The sequence below is a fragment of the Amyelois transitella genome, chromosome Z (genome assembly GCF_032362555.1).
Source record: "Amyelois transitella isolate CPQ chromosome Z, ilAmyTran1.1, whole genome shotgun sequence".
NCBI lineage: Eukaryota > Metazoa > Arthropoda > Insecta > Lepidoptera > Pyralidae > Amyelois > Amyelois transitella.
Window position 1 is genome coordinate 5,336,229 of NC_083535.1, and position 24,167 is coordinate 5,360,395.

Consider the following 24,167-nt stretch of genomic DNA (forward strand, 5'->3'; position numbering starts at 1 on the left):
CCATTATTGCCATCCATCTATCACACTCAAAGGATTTTATTTCTAATTCTCTTGTCTATTAAGTAATCATACTTTTCTCTACATGATAATATATGCAGTCAATAGTTAAAAATAACAAACGATTGTGCAAAGCCATGCTAAGTCTATGAAAAACCTTTCATAACCTTTGATACACACGCTCTTCTTTACCGGTGACGTCGCTTAGTCTGCCAGGGCTCGGGCGCTGGCAGAGGTGGCCGTCAGACCCGACGCCTGCGCCGGCGGCGGCAGCCGCAAGATTTGCGGCGGCGGCGACAGCGGCAACGGCGGCGGATGCAGCGGCGGCGACGATGCCCGCAGCGACTCCGCCGCCGGCTTCGGCGACGCCGGCGTCCGCCACAACACCCCTCTTCTCGGGCTAGCCAATTCACGAAATATGAACCTGGGATAAGACGTAGAAACTTGAATATTTTTCTAGGTAGGTATTTCTTAGGCTGCGTAGAATGTAAAGTCAATAAATTTTATGGTTTTCGTTCTGTTCAGTTTTGGAATAACCTCCCCCAAGATACTAGATCTGCTCAATCTTTATCTCTCTTATCTTCTTAGATCTTATCTTAGATCTGCTCGTATCTTTTGAAACACTAATTAAAAGACTGTATTCTGATTCTGCCTACCCCTCCGGGAAAGAGGCGTGATTTTATGTATGTATGTATTCTGATGCATCTAACAATTGAGTGTAGTTACTTGTATTTGTGGAAGTTTATATTTAAGTATATTTTATTTATGGTTGTTTATCATTAACTACTTATTGAAAATTAATCGATTGTAACGCATCCTCAATCCTTTTTTATGGGCCCTGCCTCTTTGATTCTTGATTTTTCTTTTTATTTTGGTTGATTGGAAGAATACCCGATTGCTTTCTTCAGCGGTCTTTGTCTAGATTATGTGTTGTTAGCTACTGCTACCCAACCAGGAGAACATAAACCGCATTGGATCATTGTTATACATTAAGTAGCCTAAATGTGCATTTGGGTTCACAACGGCATAACGTCGATTAACAATCAAATAAATGTACCAACCTCAGAATATGGGCGAGGTGGAAGTTGAACATGTGGCACCTTAGAAGTTCGACCACCGTCACACATAAACTTAAGTATGACAAATTATTGGTAGTTTATTATAGTAACCTTTTCTTTCAAGAAATCCCATTGCTGTTCCATTTTCTATAATAGACTCTACGGTTTTAGGCAAATCCCTTGAGTCTGTGTGATGCTGAGTCCGCAAATACTGCAGGATCTCTGTTAAGGTCGCGCCATCTACCTTCTCTTGTAGAAATTTTATAATCAGCCTGCCAGTTGAATATGGGCTACCGAACTGTGGTACGTCTGTAAGAGGTCCTTCGTTATCCGGTATCTGATTTTGCGAAACCTTATTATCTGTTAATTCCATTATTTTTTTAATCAGGGCTTTCTGTTTAATGCATAACTTGTTTCCAAAGCTAAAAAAGTAGATAATAAGTTCCAATTTATTTATTAACCTAAATTTTGAAAAAAAAACTGTCAATAAATTTGTCGAAATATGAAAGGTCTGAATTACCATACCTCATGGAAACTTCGACGAGAGAAAAATAAAAATTATTAAAAAATCAGTGTAGTTATATTTTATTTGCAGCCAGAGTTTTTAACTATGAGGTTCAACCCAACAACAAAATTTCAAATGTCAACGTGATGTACTGACAAGACAATTATTTTACCAAAGCTTTAACATAATTACCTACTACATTATTGTTTGGATAAACAAGTCCCACGTGGAATATGTATGAAATGTATTAATCGGCTACAAAAGTAAATTTGACGTATGAAACTTAAGCACTAAAAATGTCTACAAAATTATCTCCATATGACTCTAACAAACAGGATGAAAACTTGGCCAAATTGGTAATGAGTGCGTTTTACAAGTTGACGCAAAGCAGGAATGGCACCACTTCGGATGAGATCGCCAGGTATATTTGTGTTTTCATATCTAGTTTTAATTTTATAACAGAAAATTGATAACCTATGCCTTAGGTAATTAAATTTTCATGAAGTTAATTTTTGCTTTTTGATTTGCCATTGACAAAAAAAATATCCGATACTACTTATTATTGGATATTTAAGTACGTACCTACCTATTGTAGCTGCTGTACTCTATGTAGCCGTTGTTCTTCAGCTTTCTGCAACTAGGTACTTAAATACATACCTACATACTGGTACATAAAATGACATTCTCTCTCTTTCCCCGAGGCGAAGGCAGTTACTGGCATCTGTCCACTTGCCATGATCCCAGCGTAGGTACGTTTTTTGCTTCGTTCGTAGGTATTCATGTCTCCCTTCATGCAAGGTTGTTTTAATGTTCTCCTGGCCTGACTTTTATCCAGAACGTCTTTGATTTTATTACGGTACGGTCGTCTAAGCCTTTTCCTCTCAACTAATTTACACAAAAATATCTACATCAAAATGACATTCAAATAATTGACAGGTATCTACGGGAGAACTTCGGGGACGTATGGCGTACGAGTGTCCTCACGAGCAAAGCAGAGCAGACATTGTCTCGCAGCGCAGCTCTGGGTTTCCTAGACCAGTTCGGAAAGCGATATGCCGTGAAGATAAAGGGGGCTTGTTGTCGCCGGCCCGGGCGTCGCAAATGCGGATGTCCTTGGCGACGTCGCCGGCTAAGGAATTGCATCCGCCGGCGACGCCGCAAACGTAGCTGCCGCAAACGCCGACGACGCAAGAGATGTAGTTGTTCCTAGCGTTATACAAACGAAAAATAAATTTAAATATGGATACTTTTTTTCGAAAATTTTCGTCTCATACGGCGGTTAGGGCCACTTGTGTCCCTGTGTTCCTTATAGACCAACTGTTATGCTATGGGTCTCACCTACGGCCTCAAGAAACGGGTATTTTCCGATTATCGTATTTAGTAGTATTATAATGAAAAACAAATGTAGGAACGCAGACAAAAGTTTACTTACAAACTTACTTTCGCATTTAGGTATTTATTTCATTTGTTTCGCAGAGATTTTGGCGCAAAGATAGTTTTTTCTTAGTTTCGAGGGGTAAAGATCCGAGGTTATTAATCATTGTCAATTGTCAATTTGTTAACGTCGAACCATTTTGAAGTTGGCAATCTAATGTCATTGTCAATTTGTCAACGACAAACCATTTTGAAGTTGGCAATCGAATGCCATTGTCTAATTGATATCTAGTTTTGACACTTCGTTTCGTGTACGAAATTAATGTATTTACATCGTGATTCCGATGCTACAAATAGAAAAACTAAGAAAATACTTTTGATATTCGTTGGAAGTTGATTTTGTGGTGTGAAACCTAATTGTGTACCTTCAGTGAAATCTATTGATATCATAATGCAACTTTACATTGTTTTATTTTGATTTAAGTGCATATCAGCAAACTTTAGAAAAACTTCTGGAGTTTTTGAGAACCTGCGAAATAAATTGCTTCGTGAAGTTTCCATGGTTTTTACAGCGAAATGGACGATTTTAGTAACACTGGTGACACACCGAACTCCGAACAGTGAGTACAATCTTTCAATTGAGTACTTTTACTCATTGTACCTATCGACTTTGTTGACGTTTCGTGTCTTATATTTTAGCCTATGAAGTACCTGTTCCGATACTTACATAAATGCACTCATTTCTGATGATATGGCAATGCCATTAGGTCTGGGGTATGGGGTCTTCATTGAATATAAATATTAAAAACAGAACATACCAACTGTTAGTTTTATTCTATAGGCATAACTTCCAATACAAGATATAACGAAGCGAGCTAGGCTGTATGCATACATAATATCCAAACATACAAAAATCGAGCCTCTATACCTGGGGTAGGCAGAGTCTACAGTTTTCCATTTGCCACTTGCCTTTGCATTTTCTAGGTTGTGTTAGGGTAGTCTTAACCTGACCTGTTGCCAGGATGTCCCTGATTTGACAAATATATATTCGTCTAGGCTTTCCCCTTCCAATATTCCCATTCACACTTTCAGCAAAGGTTGTTTGATTGCTGACTGACTCATAAGGTCATGGCATTGTGAGGAAACCTGCACAATGAGGCATTTGGTCCAATATGACTTAGGTTCCCCTGCAAAGGTTGTGTAGGTCAGATGGGAATTGCTGTAAAATCCTGTTACATCCATATCCCTTGCACGGAAGACAGAGCCAACAGTCTTGGAAAGACCTTGAAGAAAGGCTATGTTCAGCTGTATGGCTTAATGAGGCTCAATAAAATTGAAAGAAGAAAAAAGATATCCAATTTCATAGGATATATTCGTCTTCGGTACAAATACAGACCATTACTACAAATATTGACTTTTTCTTATGTTTATATGTATTTTGTAAATGTATACCTACTTAACCAGTATTTTAATTAGCATTATTATGTGCAATGTTCTGGGCAAGTGTAGCTGCTGATTTATACAAAGTTAGGAAAATGTGATTGGTACTTTATATATAAATTGCTACCCATTTATGGGTAAGGAGGCAAAAACAATGGAAAATGTATATTTATTTATTACTTAACCATAGCAGAGTTCCACGTTTATTTGATAATAGTCAATGGATTGTATGCAGCATTGAACAAACAGAATAATAAATAGACATGAAAGCAAAATCCTACAGAATACACAATCTGCTTTACATACTGCATCCGAAATCGGCTAGATATCTAACGATATAGCAATGAGATGTACCTATGACATTATGCAGGTACGTAAGTAGTATGTGGGGGTGAAAATGATTAATACATGAAGCTATAATAATGATAGTTAGGTGCAACCCTTTTGCGATCTTAACGTTTGATCCCCAATATATAAATTTATTAAATAAATAGCTATAGGCGTCATTTTGTTGATGAGACGAAACTTATTATAACCTATGCTCATCAGACAATAATTTAATGCTAAATTATTTTTTACTGTTCATTTGCACTTAAATATATGTAGAGTATAGAGTCAATCAAAGGAAAGGCTTATAAACTTGGGATTTCTAGGTGATAGGCTAGCAACCATTCACCATATGAATCTTAATTCCACAATTAGGCCATTAAGCTGAACATGGCCTCTTTTTGAGACTAATTGTCTATTCCCTAAGAGTTCATTTCTCTGATTAAGCTCCTCGCTCCTCGGTGTACAGTGTCTTTTATTAGGTAGTTTTTTGTAAAGTTGTTATTTTGTGCTATATATACATATGTATATATACTTTAGTTAAGATATCATAAATCAGAAGTAGATCGATCTGGAATGCTAGGCGCTTACTCTTTGCCTGCACTAAATCACTGTAGTTCAATTAGAACTGTAATTATGATGTTACAGCATGTGAACAATATGCACTTACTTGATTGCCTTATTATTGAAATTAATTGAATATTAGTGGCACTTCTGGGAGATATAAGAGTCAACGAACCTTAAATATGCCTTAATTACAACTTTGTTTTTTTCTTAAAAATCTTGTAAAATTGTCATCTTTTTCATGTTTGTTCGAAAGTTCTTATGCCTACAATCTAGGTTAGAAAAGACAGATTTTTAAAAAATAAAGTGACTTTTGACTCAGCCTGTATCATGTAGTAACCCAGCTTCTGATTATCAGCATTTAAACTGTTAAAATTGTGCAAGTAATGTCATAAAAGTACCGAAAATTGCAAGTAGCGTTACTACTTACTGTTTTTATTAGAGTATATGATATTGTAATACTAGCATTGTTTTTCTGTAAATATTATCTATACATATAATAAAACAGTAAAAATATTTTGTCTGCACATTTAGTATTTTTGACTAAAATGGGTAGAGGTACACTTAAAATGAATAATAAAAAGCAAAAATTTTTTTTTTATTTCTTGTCTGTCTGTCTGTATGTATGATCTCCGAAAGTACTGAACCGATTTACTTGAAACTTTCACCAATTGCTTTGTTTTAACTCAGAAGAACATTTAAAGTTTCTTTCATCAATATCGGTTCACTAAAAAAAAGTTGTCTTCATTTGATTATTCAAATGACGACAACTTTTTTTTAGTGAGTATGAACTCAAGGCGTGAGGCTAACTCATGCCTTGAGTTCATACTCAAGGCATGAGTTTGCCTGCAAATAAGTTACGAAATTTAAAATTTTAAGTCATTTATCATTGCACGACAACATAATACCTATAACATATATAAATATAAGTGAAAGGCGACTAAAGGATAGGCTTACAAACTTAGGATTCTTTTTTAGGCGATGGGCGAGCAACCTATCTCTATTTGAATCTCAATTCTATCATTAAGCCAAATAGCTGAACGTGGCCATTCAGTCTCTTACTTTTATGTGTATGTAGTAGTACTTTAATTTCGACACCACCGCAACAGCCTCGATGGTCCAGTGGTTAGCTCGTGAGACTCTGAAGTTGGCGGTCCAAGTTCGAGCCTCAACTAAAACTAGATATTTTTTTTATTAAAAACTTTTTTTTTTGTTTTGTTTCATAATTTTATTTAAAGAAAACTGAAAATCAAAATACTACATATAATAAAACGGTAAAAATATTTTGTCTACATTTAATATTTTGTCTGAAAAGAATAGAGTTTTTTTTACACTTTTTGTCTGTCTGTCAGTATCTGACTGTATGATTAAGATTCAACTCGAAATTTACGCGGACGAAGTCGCGGGCAACAGCTAGTAATATAATAAGAGGTGTATCGATTAAATCCCTCTTTTATTTCGCCAGCCAATCCCATTGATATTTTTAATGCTTTGTATACACATATCAAAAGGGTTTGACTGTCTATGGCTACGTTAAACCCCTGTGTCCAGGTTAAATCCAGGGTAACGAGCGTAATCCCTAGTAACGAGGTCGCGCATGTTGCGGCTACGCACATTGCACTAATTATGACCTTTGCATATGAATTATTAACACTGCGTGCGATACACATAATAGTCCAGGTATCTACCCAATAAATCTTAGCCTACCTACGTATTCTGTTATATTTCTTGTTATATTTAATTAGTTTAAATGTATATTTATGTGAGTTTATAAGGTTGTATTTATTTTCTAGTCTATAGAGTAAATTTTATTATTTTATTTATTGTTTCTTGCATTTTGACTTGTTATATATAAATTTACTTCGTAATGAAATAAATCCGCTGTGCCAAATACGTGTAAATTCTCATAAACGCGTTTAGAAAGTTATCTCGTATACTCTAGGCAGTAACGTAAACCAGTATTTTAAGTGCGTTGCTTGAAAGTTGACATACCTATATTATTTTCGATATCTTTGTTTACTTTTTCTATTAAAACAAACTTTAAATACAGTATCTGCATTGCTGCATCGTCAGTAATTTTTAGAATATCCCATCTTGCTCATCATAATCTCAAAAGAGCTACTTTAGAATACGTCACTGATTGTAAATTAGCTCGAGGTAGGTTGAAACTAAAATTTTTATCTTGACATCATATCATTATGTAAAAGTATTACTGAATTTTATAAAAAATAATTGTTTAGATACAATCTTACAAAGGAACATGCCTGATCATGACCACAAATGATTAAATGTGAAAATTAAAAAAAAAATCTATTGTTATTACTCATGCGAAAAATAATATCTAAGAACGTTATAGGCTTTTTAAAATAGAGCTAGTGTAAACCCATCAATGTCAAATTTTAACTGTTGTGGGCACCCTGTGTGTTTGTCTGAGCCGCTCTATGTTTTCAGGTAGAGCGCCGATCGCGGCGAGGCGCCGAAGCTGGCGCGTGTTATGACGAGATATAGCGACGTCAGGTACTATAAACTAGTCAAATAATGAAATTCCAATTTGGGAACCATCAAATTCTATAGTAAAAAATGACACATAGTACAGCGAGGGCGCGTTTCGAGTCTTTATTTAAATGTGCCCAGGCACGCTTCCACAAAATTAAAATTTTGAGTCAAAATACAATTTTGTAGGATCTAAAATGTATATTTTCGTTTACAAAATAATATTTTTGACATGAATAGAAAATGTTAAATAATCAAAAGGACCTACAAAATATATTCAGTCTTCTATCAATAGAAATGTAAACTATTCATTCATAACACTGCAATAGCTCTGAAATAGAGTATTTTACGTCAAAAAATACAAAATTTTATCTATTTTAATGTTTTTTCCCCAATTTTGTGTTTCAACAAGTTATATGAACCAGTGGGATGTTAAAACAAAATAACGGGCCATTCATGTAGGTTCGTATGGTTCTGACAAGACCAGGGCCTCGTCAAATGCACACTATTTGCATGTTTGTGAGTTGCACAGTCGGCACCCCGCCGCTTTCGCTTGACAATCTCCCGCTGCTTCCTAAGAAATGTGATCACTCTTATTCGAATTGTATTTGTAAGGTGTTTTGTAAAGTTGCAATAAAACTATATATAATAGTAGGAAAATAAGCGCGAGAGTTTGAAAGCATGTAAGGATTTTAATGAATAAGTTTCTAGATCTGTTGTTTTCACGCCACCAGTTCAGTAAATTACATATCCTTAAATTTTTACATTAAAATGTAGGTATGTGTATATAAATGAATGCGAATCTAAAAGGTTATGTAAACAAAATGCTCATCAAGTTATTGGCATTGCTTGTTATAAGCAAAACTAAAATAAAAGGAACCTAAAAAATCTGTGCTAGAGCCCTGGCTTTTTATTGATTTACAAATTGTAGATTGTAAAGAGTACCTACTCAAAGTTATAGCTTGTATTTTATAATGAGCAGTCTCAAATCTCTTTTCTTTGCTTTGAAGATCTTCAACCTGCTATTTGATAATAATATACAAAAGCGTTTCTGTACAACAAAATGCTATGATATTGATTGTAAGTATTGTCTAAGGTTAGCCTTAGAAGGGTTATTCTTCTGTACTTTCGTTCTCTTGTAGCGAGGGTCCGTCATCCTCAGTAAAGTTGGCAGATATTATATTTAAATAGCTCTCGACATGGGGACCGCTATGGTTCATTTTCCATGCTTTTGCACAAACTTATAACTAAACTTGAAGAAGTGTGGTGAAGTTTATGATACTTTTTGAAACGAAAATGCCTAATATGTATCAGGTTTTTAACTATTTATCTTAAAAAAAGATAATAATTAAACTTATAACAAACTGGTTCCTGCCCGGTGCTTCGCTTCCGTGAAAATTTCCCGAAATGCTTCATTAATAAACTGGCTTTCAAAGAAATCCCGTTAGCTATTCTACAGTTGCAATGTTATGTTACAGTTAGGTAAAGTTAGGAACCACTTTGTGTCCCTTTTCTTCGAAGACAGATATCTTTCGAACAACTGATTTTAAAATATCGTGTTGCATTTATATTATTCTTATTATAACATTGCTTTATAATATTTATTATAAGTTACGTGCGCGTTTAATTGCGTGCGCGTATTATTATTTATAAATCTTTGGAACAGTTAACTATAATAATAACAAGTAACTTAGTTATTTGTATAACTTCTGTGTTTATTCTGCGATCCTATCAACAACCAATACAGCCCATTACAGGCCCTAATCTACCGCATCCGGACCGGTTATAACAGATTCTAACTAGCCTCAAGCCACAGGCATGTGATAATTCAAACAACACACACACACATATATATATCATGTCTTTATCCTATACGAGGCAGAGCCAAACGTCACGGGACTCAAAGGCCATGTATTAGTTAAACGCGCCGCGGCCTTTGAGTCTGAGGTCTTTGATGGCTCTATGATGGAATTGCGATTCTAGCTAGCTAGGTGGCTTGCCCATCGCTTGAAGTATACCAAGTTTATAAGTCTTGCCCTTGATTTAAACAACGATTGGATACACAGGGTGGTATTTTATTTATAACGGAAATTTTCAGAGCATGGTCGCACGATGATGATCAATCGTAGGTATTCATTAAACTAAATAAGAAGAAGGGATAAATCGGTGTAGTATAAAAAAAGTATTTTTATTTTATGCTTTTTGGTTGTCAAAATGAATTGTATCTTATGTCGTCCAGGCTTAGTATTTTCAACTAACAAGGTGTTATTAAAATTCGTCCTGTGGTAGTATCGGAAACTGTCCATCCCAATATATTGAATGATTATTTTGAATTCATTAGTATTTTATAAATTTCAGACTGATTTATCCTTTATTGGAAAATGTCAGAAACCACGTCACACACTTTAGTCAATAACTCAAAATTGGACAAAATGTTTGCCATTTAATTATTTTTTTTTATATTTAGCCAGTTTACAGACACAAATTTCCTTGTTTTATTATATACATATATGTATTGATTCATGCAGTTGGAAAAAGTCTTATACAATTAATGTTAACGTGGAAGGCGGTGATCGGATATCCGGACCGGACACCCGGGGGCGCCAGCGTCACCCGACACGTGGCGCAATCATAGTACTTACATTACATTATTACCTTTTAAATTGATTGTCTAGCATTTTCTACGCCGCTCGTTTTGTGCTTCTTATTGTTTTATTAGTTTGGTGCCCACGATTTCTTTCTCGCAGAAAGATACTTTTTGCAATGTTTAGGTATACATACACATATCACGCCTAGACCGAGCCAACAGATTGTTTACTGTTTATAAATAGAAGAGAGTGATGAATGTGGACGAAGCGAAAGTAGGATGCAGGGATCGTGACAAGTGGAAAGATGTAATGATATGTAGGCAGACCTCTCACTTCTTTAATGTATCTGGCGTATGTTCGTTCAGTTATCTCTTTCTTCGTTTCGTCGAAACTACTGAGGTCGTTTAAGGGCAGTCCATATTCATAAAGATTTTTTTCATGATAACATGGATCGGTTAAGCAGAATGTGAACTATGTATATGTATGTAATATTTGCGTAATAAATTCTTTGTTTTATTTTTTATATCAGCCTTTATTTTATGCAGGTATTTTTATGCGAAACTCTTACGTTCGGCTGTCTGCCTAGAAAGGATTATTGTTACACATACCGCATAATGATTTAATCACAATAATCAATCTGTGTGGTTTCCGCACTTTAGAATAGGACCATATCTTTTTTATGGATGTCGTAAAAGGCTCATGACTAAATGACTCGTTCATTTGGAATTCCTACTACTTATTAACCTGTGACTACTTGAGTTTCAGTTCCATTATTTAACTATACAGCTGAAAGTATCCTTTCAGCCTTTTCGAGACTATTGGCTCTGTCTACCCCGCAAGGCATATAGAAATGATTATATGTATGTATCATTCTAAACATTCCGTTCATAGTATCAAGCATGATGCTATCACGCCACTTTACATATTTTCAAGTATTTATATATAAGCCGGATCTATTATGATGATATATTCGTTTCTGTTATGCATCGCTAACAAACTGTTGTTTAACTTATTCTTGGTAGATGGAGGCCGTTATAGGCAACCACTTACTTGAGTCCGGTTGTTGTTCCCATGTGCTAGTTTCGGGTCGGTAAACTGAAGACACGATAGACCGGACAAAGTAGAAAAGTGGAAAGAAGGTTGGACGCCAATCTCATGCCTGAAGCATAATGGCTGAGGGTACATCTGGGAATATGCAAAGATGATAGAGAGAAATAAAGCTTGTTACTTGTCTCAAAGAACTTATGATGTAGATTATTTTACAGTACATTAGACTACTGTGGGGGCTGTAGACTGATGCATAGGATTTGTAAGAGTGCGAAGTGGTAAGTACTGGTTTTATTTATCAGCACTATCAGTCATGACTACATTTTTATATTGCAATTCAATTCAAAGTTTCAGATAGCTTTATATCTGCGCAGAAACTTGCGCAAGTTGCACAACGGCGACACATTGTGCCTGTAGTTTCAAGTAAAATATGGCATTTCTATTGTCTCATATTATTCCATATATATATTATTCTAAGGCCTGATCACGATTACGTAAACTTAACTCGATAAACCCCAAGGTTGACGTGATTTTTGTTTTCAAGAGATGATTTCTTGAGTTAAATTCTGAAATATCCGTTGTTGGTATTCCCGGGGTATAAGGTCGTGTGAAAAGATGACGTCATTACTTGTTAACGATTACGAGACAAATGAATACTTAATACAGCTTCTTAGAACCACTTGTTGTTGTTGTAGTTGCAACATTACTTAACAACTAAGTTACCAATACGTTCCTAGAAACATAACATACTGTACATAAAATCAGGCCTCTTTTTCGGAAGAGAAGGCAGAAACTACGTCTTCCCATTTGCCACCATATTTTCATACTACCTACTTGTTCCAAAGACAACAGCAATGAATGCTTGACCACCGCTTCACGTTTAAGATATCCAGAGTTTTTCATAATTAGGTTTCAGTACGTCTAGAACTATTAAATATTTTGGTGTCTAAGATTTGAAAGTAAGTTCTTAGAGATGACACGCAATTAAGCTCATCCAAGCCCAAATGAGAAAAATTAAACTGAGCCAAAACGCAAATACATAACTGAAATCTTCTTCAAAGTGTATCCTGGTCCAGTCCCGGTTTCCACAAAGTTCCTTGATTTCTTTGAGTTATACCAGTAAGATACTTCTCATTTAGTATTGCTTAAAACAATAGTCCATTTGAGGTTTATAACAGACTGCACTTTTATTTGTTTTCGAATCCATAACTCATTTGATATCGGTTGAGCACGCGATGACCAATTACTGTAGTGACCATTGTTCTATGAATTCCACAATGCACTCAGTTGAGTAAATTGGAAATAGTAAGGGAAGTAGGTAAACTGAACGTATTTTTCATGTCACATGAATACGCAAAGTGTGTGAGTGCAAATGCGCGTCAATTTTTTGTTAACGAATGAAAAAGGAATACTTCTAAAGTACTTCTTTAAATGCAAACGGGTCTTTGTAAAATTTTTGTCCTCCGATTTATGATTAAGTAGATACTCTAAGGGCCTCGGGATGACAAAATTTTACATTTTCGAATACAGAATGCACCCATAAGACTTTTAGTCAATGGATTGTTCAAGGAGTAATAAATAACCAACCTTGTTCAAACTCCCGCTGAAGAAAACTTATGTCGCGCGTATATTAAAATCACGTAACGCTCTACGCATTTTGCCTAAGTCTATAAAATGTTTCCAAAAGATACGACGAAGATTGTTGGTATTTTTAAAATATTATAAAATGGTGTATATTGTATTCGTTGTTCAGATTGTAATAATTTATGAATCTGTGGGATAGGCGGAATATAAAGGTCGTGGGTGTGCCCTGGCCAATCACAGTTCTTCACTTTAGTTTGCATGTTACAAATTTCGGATATAGGAATAACAAACTGTTACATCATTATAGTGGCTTACATCAAGGAATAAGCAATCAGTATATCTTAATTTATAATAGTGGACACAGTATGCAGGCCAAACCGCTGAGTCCAAAGATATGCAATTTGGTTTGTAGATTTCTTATTAGTGTATTTGTATTGTCACAAAAAAGAAATTACAGGATTTTTGCTTCACGCGTGGAAAGCCATGGGCGTATTATTGCGTTAATAACTGAAAGACAACGCACAGCCATTGTTTTTCTTTAGGATTGCAACATGCGCCACCACGTTCCCTAAGCAAGAAGTTTTGGGAGGTTTTTAAGAATCACACTGGAACGAGAAATGAGGTGGTTGACTTTTTCATACGGACGGAGCTAGTCAGTACTATATTGTACGCATATATTGCACGGCTGGAAATAATAATTAATGAATCGATCGCTACTAAAAGTGACAACAAGTAAGATTTTCTACATGTACCTCGGTCCGCCTCTGCATTTGCAATAATGTGTTTTAGACAGTGTGTGATAAAGATAAATAAACATGGTCTGGAAAAGAAAAATGTAAACTGAGCTTTGTTTAATCAAAGAGATGGTTGTCGCTGGTATTCGTATTGGAAACTAAAGCAATAAGAAAAGTAAAGTCCGCAGACTATATTTGTTCAGGTAATATCTTTTGAAGAACGGCATAGAAGAGCCCTACATTTTTGTCAGTTGTTTACGTCTGCGCTACTTACATTTCCACAGCTTTGTGTTGTGCAATGCGAAATATCTGGTATTTTATTTAATGAAAACAGATAATGTATCCTTTGAACTGGATCTTTATTACGTTCGTGTACACATCTGTGCTTTTTTTTTCTAGAGAGGAGACGTGGTCGTTTCTCTTGCTTATAAAGGTAGAATTTATAGTTTTTCAAGAATTTAATTTAAATTGTCTTTTTATTCACTAAACTAGTCAATTATAGGAACTCTGAAATCTCCCTTTTTAATAATCATAACATAACACTTATTATGTATTTCTCAAATTCGTTATATAACATTAAAGTATTTTTTACAAACAAACACTTCGAAAGAAGCTACGCAAGAAATCCAAGTCTATGGACACTATTTAGGATCCCATTTCAGCGATGGTATGCTTGAAGATGGCTCAGTTCAGCGAAACGTTACGTGTATATCGGCAGCCCCCCTAGGATAGGGGGGAGTACAAAGTAAAGAGATTTTTGTAGGAAATCAAAAAAGGCTGCGCTGTAAGAGAAAGTAAACACAAGAGCAGCGCACTCCTGGCATGATTCGCTTCGCAGAGCCGGAAGATTGGTAGATCCGTAGGTGATGAATAGAATGGTGATGGGATAATGACACGCGTCAGAAATGACTTAATATACGCGACCAAAGCCGCTGGTAATGAATAAGTAATTATTTGTAATAAACGCAGTAATAATGACGTATTGTTGTGACGGCAACTGCCAAAATCCGTACTCTGCGAGTGATGTGATAAAACGTCATTTGCCACGAATCCGAGCAACATGTCAGGCGTCAATGATTATTTTAGTTGCTAAGCACGTCATGACGCTTATCTGAGATGCGAAAACAAATGGTAACAGTTTGTTTAATTACACGTCACACTTATATCAGTTATTTCTATTATAGTAATGATGTAACGAATGTGGCATATTTTATATTCAACAATGAACCATTTGGTATTTTCCGTTTATGTGAGATATTAGAGTATGCTAGCATGAAAAGATCATTCCCGTGTATTTCCCTCCCCGTATGGGAATTCCGAGATATCTTTTAATAAATAATTTAGATCTAATTTAGGAAAGACTGAAAATTTTATTCAAGCTAGATACTTTTTACATACATTATTTGTTGATATTTTTATCATAAATTTCCACGTAAGTACGGATGTTATTAATTGATAACTTGTATTTATGTTCACGATTGATAATCGTCCATATGTTTAAATAATTATAAAAGTAATAATTATGCAGATACTGTTTCTGTGTCAACTTCCCTGTGGTGAAATTCCCTTTGGGTCGCCAGCCAGTGAAACATAAAAGTAGTATGATATATTTTCTTTCGATGCGAATAAACCTTACCTAAAATGGTTTTTTTTTTTATATAACGATAGTAATGCATCTTCGCTCTGAATTGCAATATTGTAATTTGTATCGGGTGACAAGATGTCAATGAACCATCATCATGTTACTATACCGTGTCAAAAAGTATTTATTCGCGTAATGCGATAACGAAACAGACAGAGATGACGATGACGATTTTTGTTTTGGTGATATGATGCGCAATAACGTCGATACGTGGTACTTCGATCAGCGTTCCACGTACTTTCTTCATGTTCCCACATGATTACTTTTACATGAAAATAAAGCAATATTTTAAGTTATGCAGTCAGTGCGCATACATTTCACCATGTACCTATATATTATGCTCTTCATACCGCGAAGGTTGTAAACGTCACTCAAAAGAAAGGCTTCTATTGAGATTCTTGAGGCTAGCCACCTTAGGCTAGGCTACCTATAATATGTCACTATCTGAATCTCAATTTCATCTTTAATGCTATATATATAAATTATGCATAATTTTATCATATTTCATTAAAAATGCTGTTGAAGAACATGTATAATACGGAAATATTGTCCCTTCTCTTAAGAGGCAAACCAACCTGGAGATACGAAAATAATTAGGACTGATTAAAAATTCACAGTTAAAATGCCTGTTGACTGTTGTTATTCGCATCTGCTTAAAACCCAGTGTTTTTTGAAAAGGCAAAACACCACACGATAATCAATGTATGTTTTTAAGTAGAACTATCCATTACTTACTTATATAGTTCTATTTAGTCAGTCAAGGGAAAGGCTTACAAACTTTCGATCCTTTTATTTCACTTCATTTGAATCTCAATCTCTTTTCGTTATGACTTTTCCAACAAAGATGTTCGTGTTATTCTCTTAATGCTATAAAATTCTGGGCCAAATATATTCGTAAAATATATGTACTTATTTATTGCTACATGCGTGTTATTAAAGGGTCGCCTCAAAGCAACATCGTCAAACATTTGGCACATGTAAACAGTACCAGTTTGTGAACTTCCGTGAACGATAAATTACGACTAGAGATGCACTGAAATTCAACATAATCAGAGCAGCAGTATTATGGGATATTATATTTATTTAAAGTGATACATAACTGCTGCACACTCCATAAAGACTGTTTACGCCCATAATCGTACTTAACTGTTACTGACAGTGACCGTTTTGTAAGATTATATTTCCAGTATAATAAAAACTAGCTTTTATTTCTAGTTCGCAAAAAAATGGGTTATTCTGGTTTAAGAACGCACACATTGACATAAAATATCGTCATTTTACGGAGTACTCTTTTCGTACTTATCATATGTATATTTAGATTTTTTTCTAGTTTAACTATGTAATATATAATATGTTATCATATTTTAAATGGCACCATTGACATTGACCCACATTAATATCCTTTAACCCAATGGTTGACTAGAACATAATAGTACCTATTAAGATTTAAGCTATTTGTATTTGAACAATGGAGATTAAATACATAAAATATATACTACCAATACAATATTCACGAATTGACAATTTATATAAAACTAGCTTTTATCCACAGCTTCGCCCGCGCGAATTTAGCGCCACCTACAAAAGAATACAGGTCTTTAGTTTTTACCCGGATGAGTACCCTCTGACTCTTATTTATACATACGCAAAATTTAAAGAAGGTTGGTTTAGTAGATAACGCGTGTAGAGATAATATAAGTTGGGATGGTTCACACAACATCTTGAAGCAACATATAAAATATACATGGTTACTTTCCATCATTCAGAGGCAGCATACCGTCAATAGGAATCTAAATAATAGGTAAAATGATCCCACGACTACAATATTTATTCACTTAATGATGCAATACAAAACATGTTATACAATCGAATTATGTAAAGCTAATTTACTCGACTGCGAAAAGTGTCAGTCCGAAAGGATATGTTTTATTGATGTTTCTTCTCGTTTTCCTTCAACTTTTCAACCGTCTCGATAAATGTAGTGATTTCCATGTTCTAGGGACGGAAACGTAGTTTTAGATTCAATGAAAGTTCTGCAGTGGTTGCACGATTTGTTGCCACTATAATTTTTTTTTATTACATAGAAACTTTTTGCAATGTGGTAAAAGAAATCGGACTAAAATAATTGTACAAACATTATTATTTTTGTGAATTACGATTTGAAATACTAAGTGGGTTAAACAGAACTTTTAATTGAATACAAAATTTGGATAAAACCATTTCGTCTCGTCATATTCGCATTCGTTGGAAGTACCTTGCGGATCCCAACAGATACAAACGCCAGTAGAATGTTGATTCTGGTCTTATTATCAAAACAAAAAACAACTACTTCCTTAGATTGTCTTATATGTTCTTTTTTTAAATTCATGTTAGCTCAGGTATATATTCTTTCATATGGCCATTTTATTGCAAATGTGAATATAAGAAGGTTGAGACTTCTAACAGTTCTGACTTCAAACAACGAAATTCAATATTTCACCATGTTCTACCTTTGAAGACCCTAAAGTTTGTTTATTTAATGTTTAGGACAAAAAACTAAGTATCACGTAAACAGCTCTGTGCAGTTAGCCGAAGGCATTTAGGTCATGAATTGGTTTTTTTTAATACTCACCATCGAGCAAAAAAGCAAGGGGCGTCTGACCTCCGTGATGCTATTAACAGGATAATTCGATTAGCGCCTTAATAATGTTAAGCCGCTCAAAATTCATTCGATAATATTCGCTATATCATTATGGTAAATAATACTATTTTAAAACGTAAGTTAAAATGAACGTTTGCAATTTTGGCATTCGTTATTATTATTTTATTCGTCCTAAGTGAATTAGCCCGCCATATTTTTAGGTCAATGGTCAAAATTTATTTTAAGTGGTTGAAATATTATTTTATAGGTATTTAGCAGATTAAAAAAATGTGGCATAAAGTTAAGTGATCCCACACGTATTCCTTGCTACGAGCTGCCTACAGGCCGCTACGAACGTGGCCGACTACGAGTGAAGCTGCGGGTTTCCGTAGTCTCGTAGCACTGCTACGAGCACGTAACTGCCGAATCTGTGAGCGTAGCCGCAAATTCGGCGGTCCACAATATTTTCAACTTCTAAGATTTGAGTTCTTTGCACACATATTATATCATATCGTTTATCGCAAATCCGTCAACAACAGGCCTCTTTCAAAATAAAAATTATTATAAGATCAGAAAAGTATTGAAATTACAATTTCCCCGGTCATGAAGTGTAAATAATGAACTTTTGGATTCATCCTTGTAAATTATGAACTTTATCACTTCGTAACAGAAGAAATATCTATAATTTTATATAACATTTGTTACTATTATTATTTTAACGTAATTTCGTGCAGAAAGAATTATTTAGTTTATGTAACAACAATAAATACGTCACCAAGCAGTCCCCCTTTAAATATTCAAGTGTAAATTTCGAAGGCCTTAGCGGAGTATGCAAAAACCATGCAAATAGTCATCTAGTGATGGAAGTAGGGGTTTTATCGGTGCATCGCCTCGGTGTCCGTCAGTCGGCCTGCGTCGCCGTGCGGGGCGGTCGCGTACCGCGGGCGCTGCAGCCATGGCGCGCGACTACGCGCGAGTGCATGAGTTCTACCTGCAATTACACGAGTTGCAACCCCCACAGTACTACCACCAGTATGAACCGCAGTGAGTACCTCACTGTTACGTAAAAATTGTTCGGTTAAAAAAAATTAGATTCGTCTAGAAGAAGTATCCAAGGTTTTGCTAAATCTTTTGAATGTTTATGTATATAATTTATTAATATTATTTTCGGCGTCATAGAAAGTGAAATATAAGCAATATAAACGAAATAAAAATAGCCGTTCAGTTTTTCCCAAGTTTTAAACCATTCGCAAATGGTAACAGATATTTTTATAGCCAATTACATCAGTTGAAGCAACGCTGTTAGCGAAAAGAAAACACAAAATAAAAATCAAAATATGCAATATTAAAAAATAGCTTTTGATATTTATACTTACGATAATCCACTGTGAGCTCCCAAGCAGGTCGATTCCGAAACTTGGTGGGAAGCAATTACCGTAGCTTTTGTGCACTTCCCACAATAGGATAAACTTCTAGCCTATCTTCAATTTTCATAGAAAATTTCCAATAAATCAACCTTGTTTTCAATTATAACCAACCAAATTATTTATCTAAATTTTGGTAAATCAACAATCCTGATTCTTGTAAGAAGTTTTATTATAGTGCTGATGAAATAAAAAATAATTTTTAGTAAGTATTAAAAAATAGTGGATCGCCGAGTCGCACATATAGATTTTAGGATTAACTACTGAATTGCATCCAAGTGCCTTTCTTCAGTTGCTGACAACGACTTTCCTTCAGACTTTTGAAAAGTTATTGGGTAGAGAGAATTAAGTAGTTGGTCAGGTCTTTTACTAAAATCACAGAATTTTGAATATTCCTACGGATAGTTAGTCATTAGAGAAAAAAGCCTATTTTAACAACGTATCACACACTTTTTAATATAAAACGTATAGAATAGAGTAATTAAAGTGACTACTGAATTCTAAATATTGGTCAAGAAAGCGACAACTTTCTAAAAGTCGGAAAGACACCATTGATTTAAGTGTTAGTGCCTTCTGATACTTAAAAGGTTTCTTGAATTTTTCTTAAACAAAAAATCTTTTTAGACTTCAAGACCTGTAGTTCGCTCTTAGACCATAATCCTGGATCTACCCGATATGTTCGTTTTTATACGAAGTCACACCCGCCTGATCGTCACCACCTTGACCGCGAAACATAACCCATATTTGATCCAGCAAAAGTTAGCTCTACATTGCTAAATTTGGATTCCAATTGATGTATAGGTTCAAATCCTATGGCAGTCATAGACATAATCCGATGACATCTTTTCTGTTGTCAGAATCAGTTGCGTGAATGTGCAAGTATCCTGACGTTTCCCTAGCCGTGAGTGTTGTAGAATTCTTACATAATAGCATCCTATTAATATCATGGATGCCAAAGTTTGTAAGGACGTGTGTTTGTTACTCTTTTACGTAATATTATACTGGACGGATTTTGACGAAATTTAGTACACGGATAGAATATAACGCAAAGAGGTTTTTCACCGAAATTAATATTATTATTAGCTATATAGCTATTATATTAATACCAGAGTGAAGTCCCGGGGCGCAGCTAGTTAATATACCTATACTAGCTTAAAGTACCTAGTCAAAGCTAAGATGGGCGGCGCTGACGAGTGTTTAACCCATCTACTTGTTGCGCTTTTCTTCAGACTTTTCTCATTTGGTCGTGTATTTTTCAACAATATTTTCTGCGAATGTCTTAGCAGCGGACAATCAATTTAATATCGAAATCGATAATAATGATAAATTGTTTTTGTTTAAACCAACAAGTTTTTAATAAATGCTATGTACAAATTTTCATCGCATAGCTCAAAAGTTAGAACAGGAGAGAAAGATTCAAAAAATCCCGTGTGCAAGCCCGACTCGCACTTGGCCGGTTTTTTATTATTATCTACAGTAGGTACATCTGTATTGACAACAGGATTAACCAGGGCGACTAACGCCGTTCACTCATTGATATTTTTTAAACTTATAATTGCCACTCGTTATATCTTTGCTGTTGTTTTTAACACAGTTCGATGGAATATTTTTTATCACCCTAAAGTTGTTTCATTCTTTCTTTTACAAAATGCTTTGGGTTTTTTATCGATTGTATTTTTTGGCTGCTTGTTCAAGTTGTGTGGATAATTGAAATGGTGACGTGTGGATCCCTGCATTTTCAAATACGATCACTCCATCTATTTCTGATGGATGTGTTGTTTCCCTATGTAACGCATATTCAAAGAAAACTTACCTTTAGAGCCTTACCATAACCTTAGAGTTCACGTTAATCACCCCTACAGTATCCGTTTGTTGTATCTGCTTATGATTAGCAAGAAAAGCCAGATAATTATACGTAGAATTATTTTCTGACCTATGAGCCCACTCTATTCACAACGGAACTGTAGTACTCATAAAAATCGGGTGGGAGTCCTATATAATTCCGATGTCCATGGTAGTAGGTACTATTTAAATTCCAGGCCCGAACCAAACCTGAACATAAAGGTTTCCTAACAACGTTGTCAAAATAAAGATACTGTTAATAACTGAGAAATTAGTCATTGGTTTTTTATATGGGACAAAGGTTCGAACCCTGGCACTTTATGATGAATCGCTTACGAGTACCGACGCTAAACACTGGTCCACCTCCGTGTTTACTCAATATGAATTGAGATACAATATTTTGTTTATTTTGTGTTTCCCTGTAAGCTCTTTCCATGAAATAATATGTACTGAAAAACTTACTGAAAGGATGTACGTTCTAACGAGCATAATACCAAATAAGTAGAAAAGTGTCTATTATGTAAGATTTTATATAAAAATAATATCTTCAATTCAAAGACTTCCAGCGATGCTTTCTTATTAAGACTAATTTCTAAGTACCGTTACTTGATGTTTGCTACTTGATTGAACGTTGAAGATCTGACAGGGAGACTTGCTTTTATGTTAATAGATACCAAGAAATAATTACCTAATATTGCCTGCATTAGAAGTTAATGACATGAATATTCTTAGTATACCTCAAATTAATTTTTAATACAGCTTTTCATCTCGCTAGTACGTACTGTGAAAAAATTTAAATAAAGTAATTTTTAAAGGATCACATATCAGCTTTTGCGCATGGCTGCGTTCTCGTGGGAATTTTCAGAAAGAATATATATAACTTCTGAAGATTTGCTGTCTCTATGCCAAATATTCATTCGTTATAAAAAAAATTATTATCTCTCATGTTCGTGGTTCCCAGTTGCACTTCCGCCACCGCATGGGCCTGGAGCCAGTGATAAATGTTAAAATTATACACCTAGTTAATATCCTCGGACAAGCTTTTATGTAATGTTAAATTTTAATAAATTGCTCCAAAAAGTTGGGATGACTTTACTCTCTTTTATATATATGTATATCTATGTTTTACTTTCCTTTATTAAACTTGTGTTTGTTTTGGCCGCACGCCTTAATCGATCGTTATCACAGATGCATCTTCGTGATCCCATTTAAAATCATTCGCATATGAAAGTTAGGGTTGCTGATTTCAAGGTACCTTGTCCTTTCCTGTAAGACTTATCGATTGCAAGCGTTACCGCCTACACAGCTTTAGGAGCTGGAGGTCAATGGGATGTTCGAAGTAGGTAGATTCTGATCTACCTTCATTATTATTAAAAGCCATTAAGACGAATAGAGTGGTTTGTAAGTAAAGAGCAACAAGTGTCGGGTAAAATTGAAATAAGACATCCTTCCGGCCGGGGAGCACTATTACATTTACAATAAAATAAAAATTATCTTAATTCTACTTAGTAGGATCACTCAAATAGGAACACTTATATTCTGCTTTTTACGAGTAGATCTGTCTGGCCGTAACGTGAATACGAGAAATCGGGATATTAAAGATTTTTCTGATCGGAATATTAGAAATTTTTGATAAAGAAATTTTACCCCTAATTTTTATATTTCGATTTTTGTTTAAATACCAAAATTTGGTGGTTGCTTCAGTTTCAGACTCTAATAAAGTTTGAGTTTTATGAATGATATGTTTGTGTATATGACGATGACGCATGCGCGGCAATCGTAAACACTATTACGTGCTCGTTATCCAAATCAGTAATGTTATCTTGTACACTCGTATCCCATGCACCACTACATGACATAGGCGTGAGAATGTTACCACGTCACTATAGACACTACATACACTCCGCTGATTTGATTAGTGATTTTCCAGTTATGTCAATGATATTGTTATATGAATCAGCCCACGTTATCGTGATAGTTTGTGATCACAATCCCAAAAAATTATTGTGATAATTTTTTGTGTCTGTGATTGGCGCGCAATTTGTGCCGTACCACACGGTACATATTGCTTTTATATATTTTTTTTCTTTTTGTCCTGGTAATTTTTTTTCACTCTGTGTCGCAAAAGGTATAGGCACATTTATCTAATACAGCTTAAAACATAATCTAATGTAACCTACACAATCCAAGATCATGGTCTAAATGCGCACAATGGTTTCCTCCGTTGATGTGATAGGATAATAAAAGCAGCTATTAGCGGAGCTCAAGCCAAAATTTTGTAAAATTCAAAATATTTAATTATTCTTCCTATATGTACTCATATATACCTTACTTACATTATATGTACATGCAAATGTTCAATATCTGACTAAGTAGTTAAATAATAAAATTTTAGAGTCGTCAAGAAATCGTGGGACTGTTAACAAACAAACTTCAAATAAATTAATTGCAAATATTAATTTTAACTTTAACAAGGGAAACTCCAGTATGTTGGCAAAGTTATGCAAGTTGTGTTGTGAAGTCAACCGGTGTCGCATCGGTCGGTAATGGTTTGTACTTAGTTCGAAAGTCGAGGCATTACTCGCTTGTATCGTCAGAGGTCGACAGTTCTGCGGCTTCATCCACCTGCTAATACAATAAACTAATTAAATTTAACAATCACAATTGATATCAGCCCCTCCCCTTTCTTGTTTCTCGTGAAACGTTTATACTAAAACCTAACAATAATTTCTCGCTTATAAAGGTTGTGACAGCAACTTTAAACACGTGCTTAGGCTTCAAGGCCTACTTCGCTATTTGCTGAGAAGATATCTAGCCATTGGAGTTGGCCGACGCGCTAGCTAAAGAAAATTTGAAATAAAGAGGAAATTATTTAAAAATTAAAAGGGGTTCTTATAACCATTAGTTAAAGATACAATTTAAATGAGG

General features: G+C 35.0%; 2 protein-coding genes across 7 annotated transcripts in view; both read left to right on the forward strand.

Annotated features, from left to right (window-relative positions):
• Positions 1-1,856: 1,856 nt before the first annotated feature.
• On the forward strand, positions 1,857-2,770 carry LOC106133744 (uncharacterized). Its single transcript, XM_013333574.1, has 2 exons — positions 1,857-1,981; positions 2,497-2,770. Exons 1-2 carry the CDS (start codon positions 1,857-1,859, stop codon positions 2,768-2,770), a joined length of 399 nt encoding a protein of 132 aa, XP_013189028.1.
• Positions 2,771-3,228: 458 nt separating this feature from the next.
• LOC106133929 (protein cycle) overlaps positions 3,229-24,167 on the forward strand; it is a 50,169-nt gene continuing 29,230 nt past the window's right edge. For 4 of the 6 annotated variants that reach the window (XM_060953895.1, XM_060953899.1, XM_060953896.1 and 1 more), the window contains exon 1: positions 18,894-19,017. In XM_060953895.1, coding sequence (XP_060809878.1) covers positions 18,929-19,017 — 89 coding nt within the window. In that variant the 5' untranslated portion in view covers positions 18,894-18,928. Of the gene's footprint in view, positions 3,555-7,716; positions 7,783-18,893; positions 19,018-24,167 lie in introns of those variants that run through there. The other 2 variants (XM_060953898.1, XM_060953897.1) reach the window with 2 other exon arrangements.

Coding starts and splice junctions, on each gene's coding strand:
- LOC106133744 (XM_013333574.1), top strand. CDS start 1,857: ATGTCTACAAAATTATCTCCATATGACTCTAACAAACAGGATGAAAAC. Junction 1,982..2,496: donor ACTTCGGATGAGATCGCCAG/GTATATTTGTGT, acceptor AATAATTGACAG/GTATCTACGGGAGAACTTCG.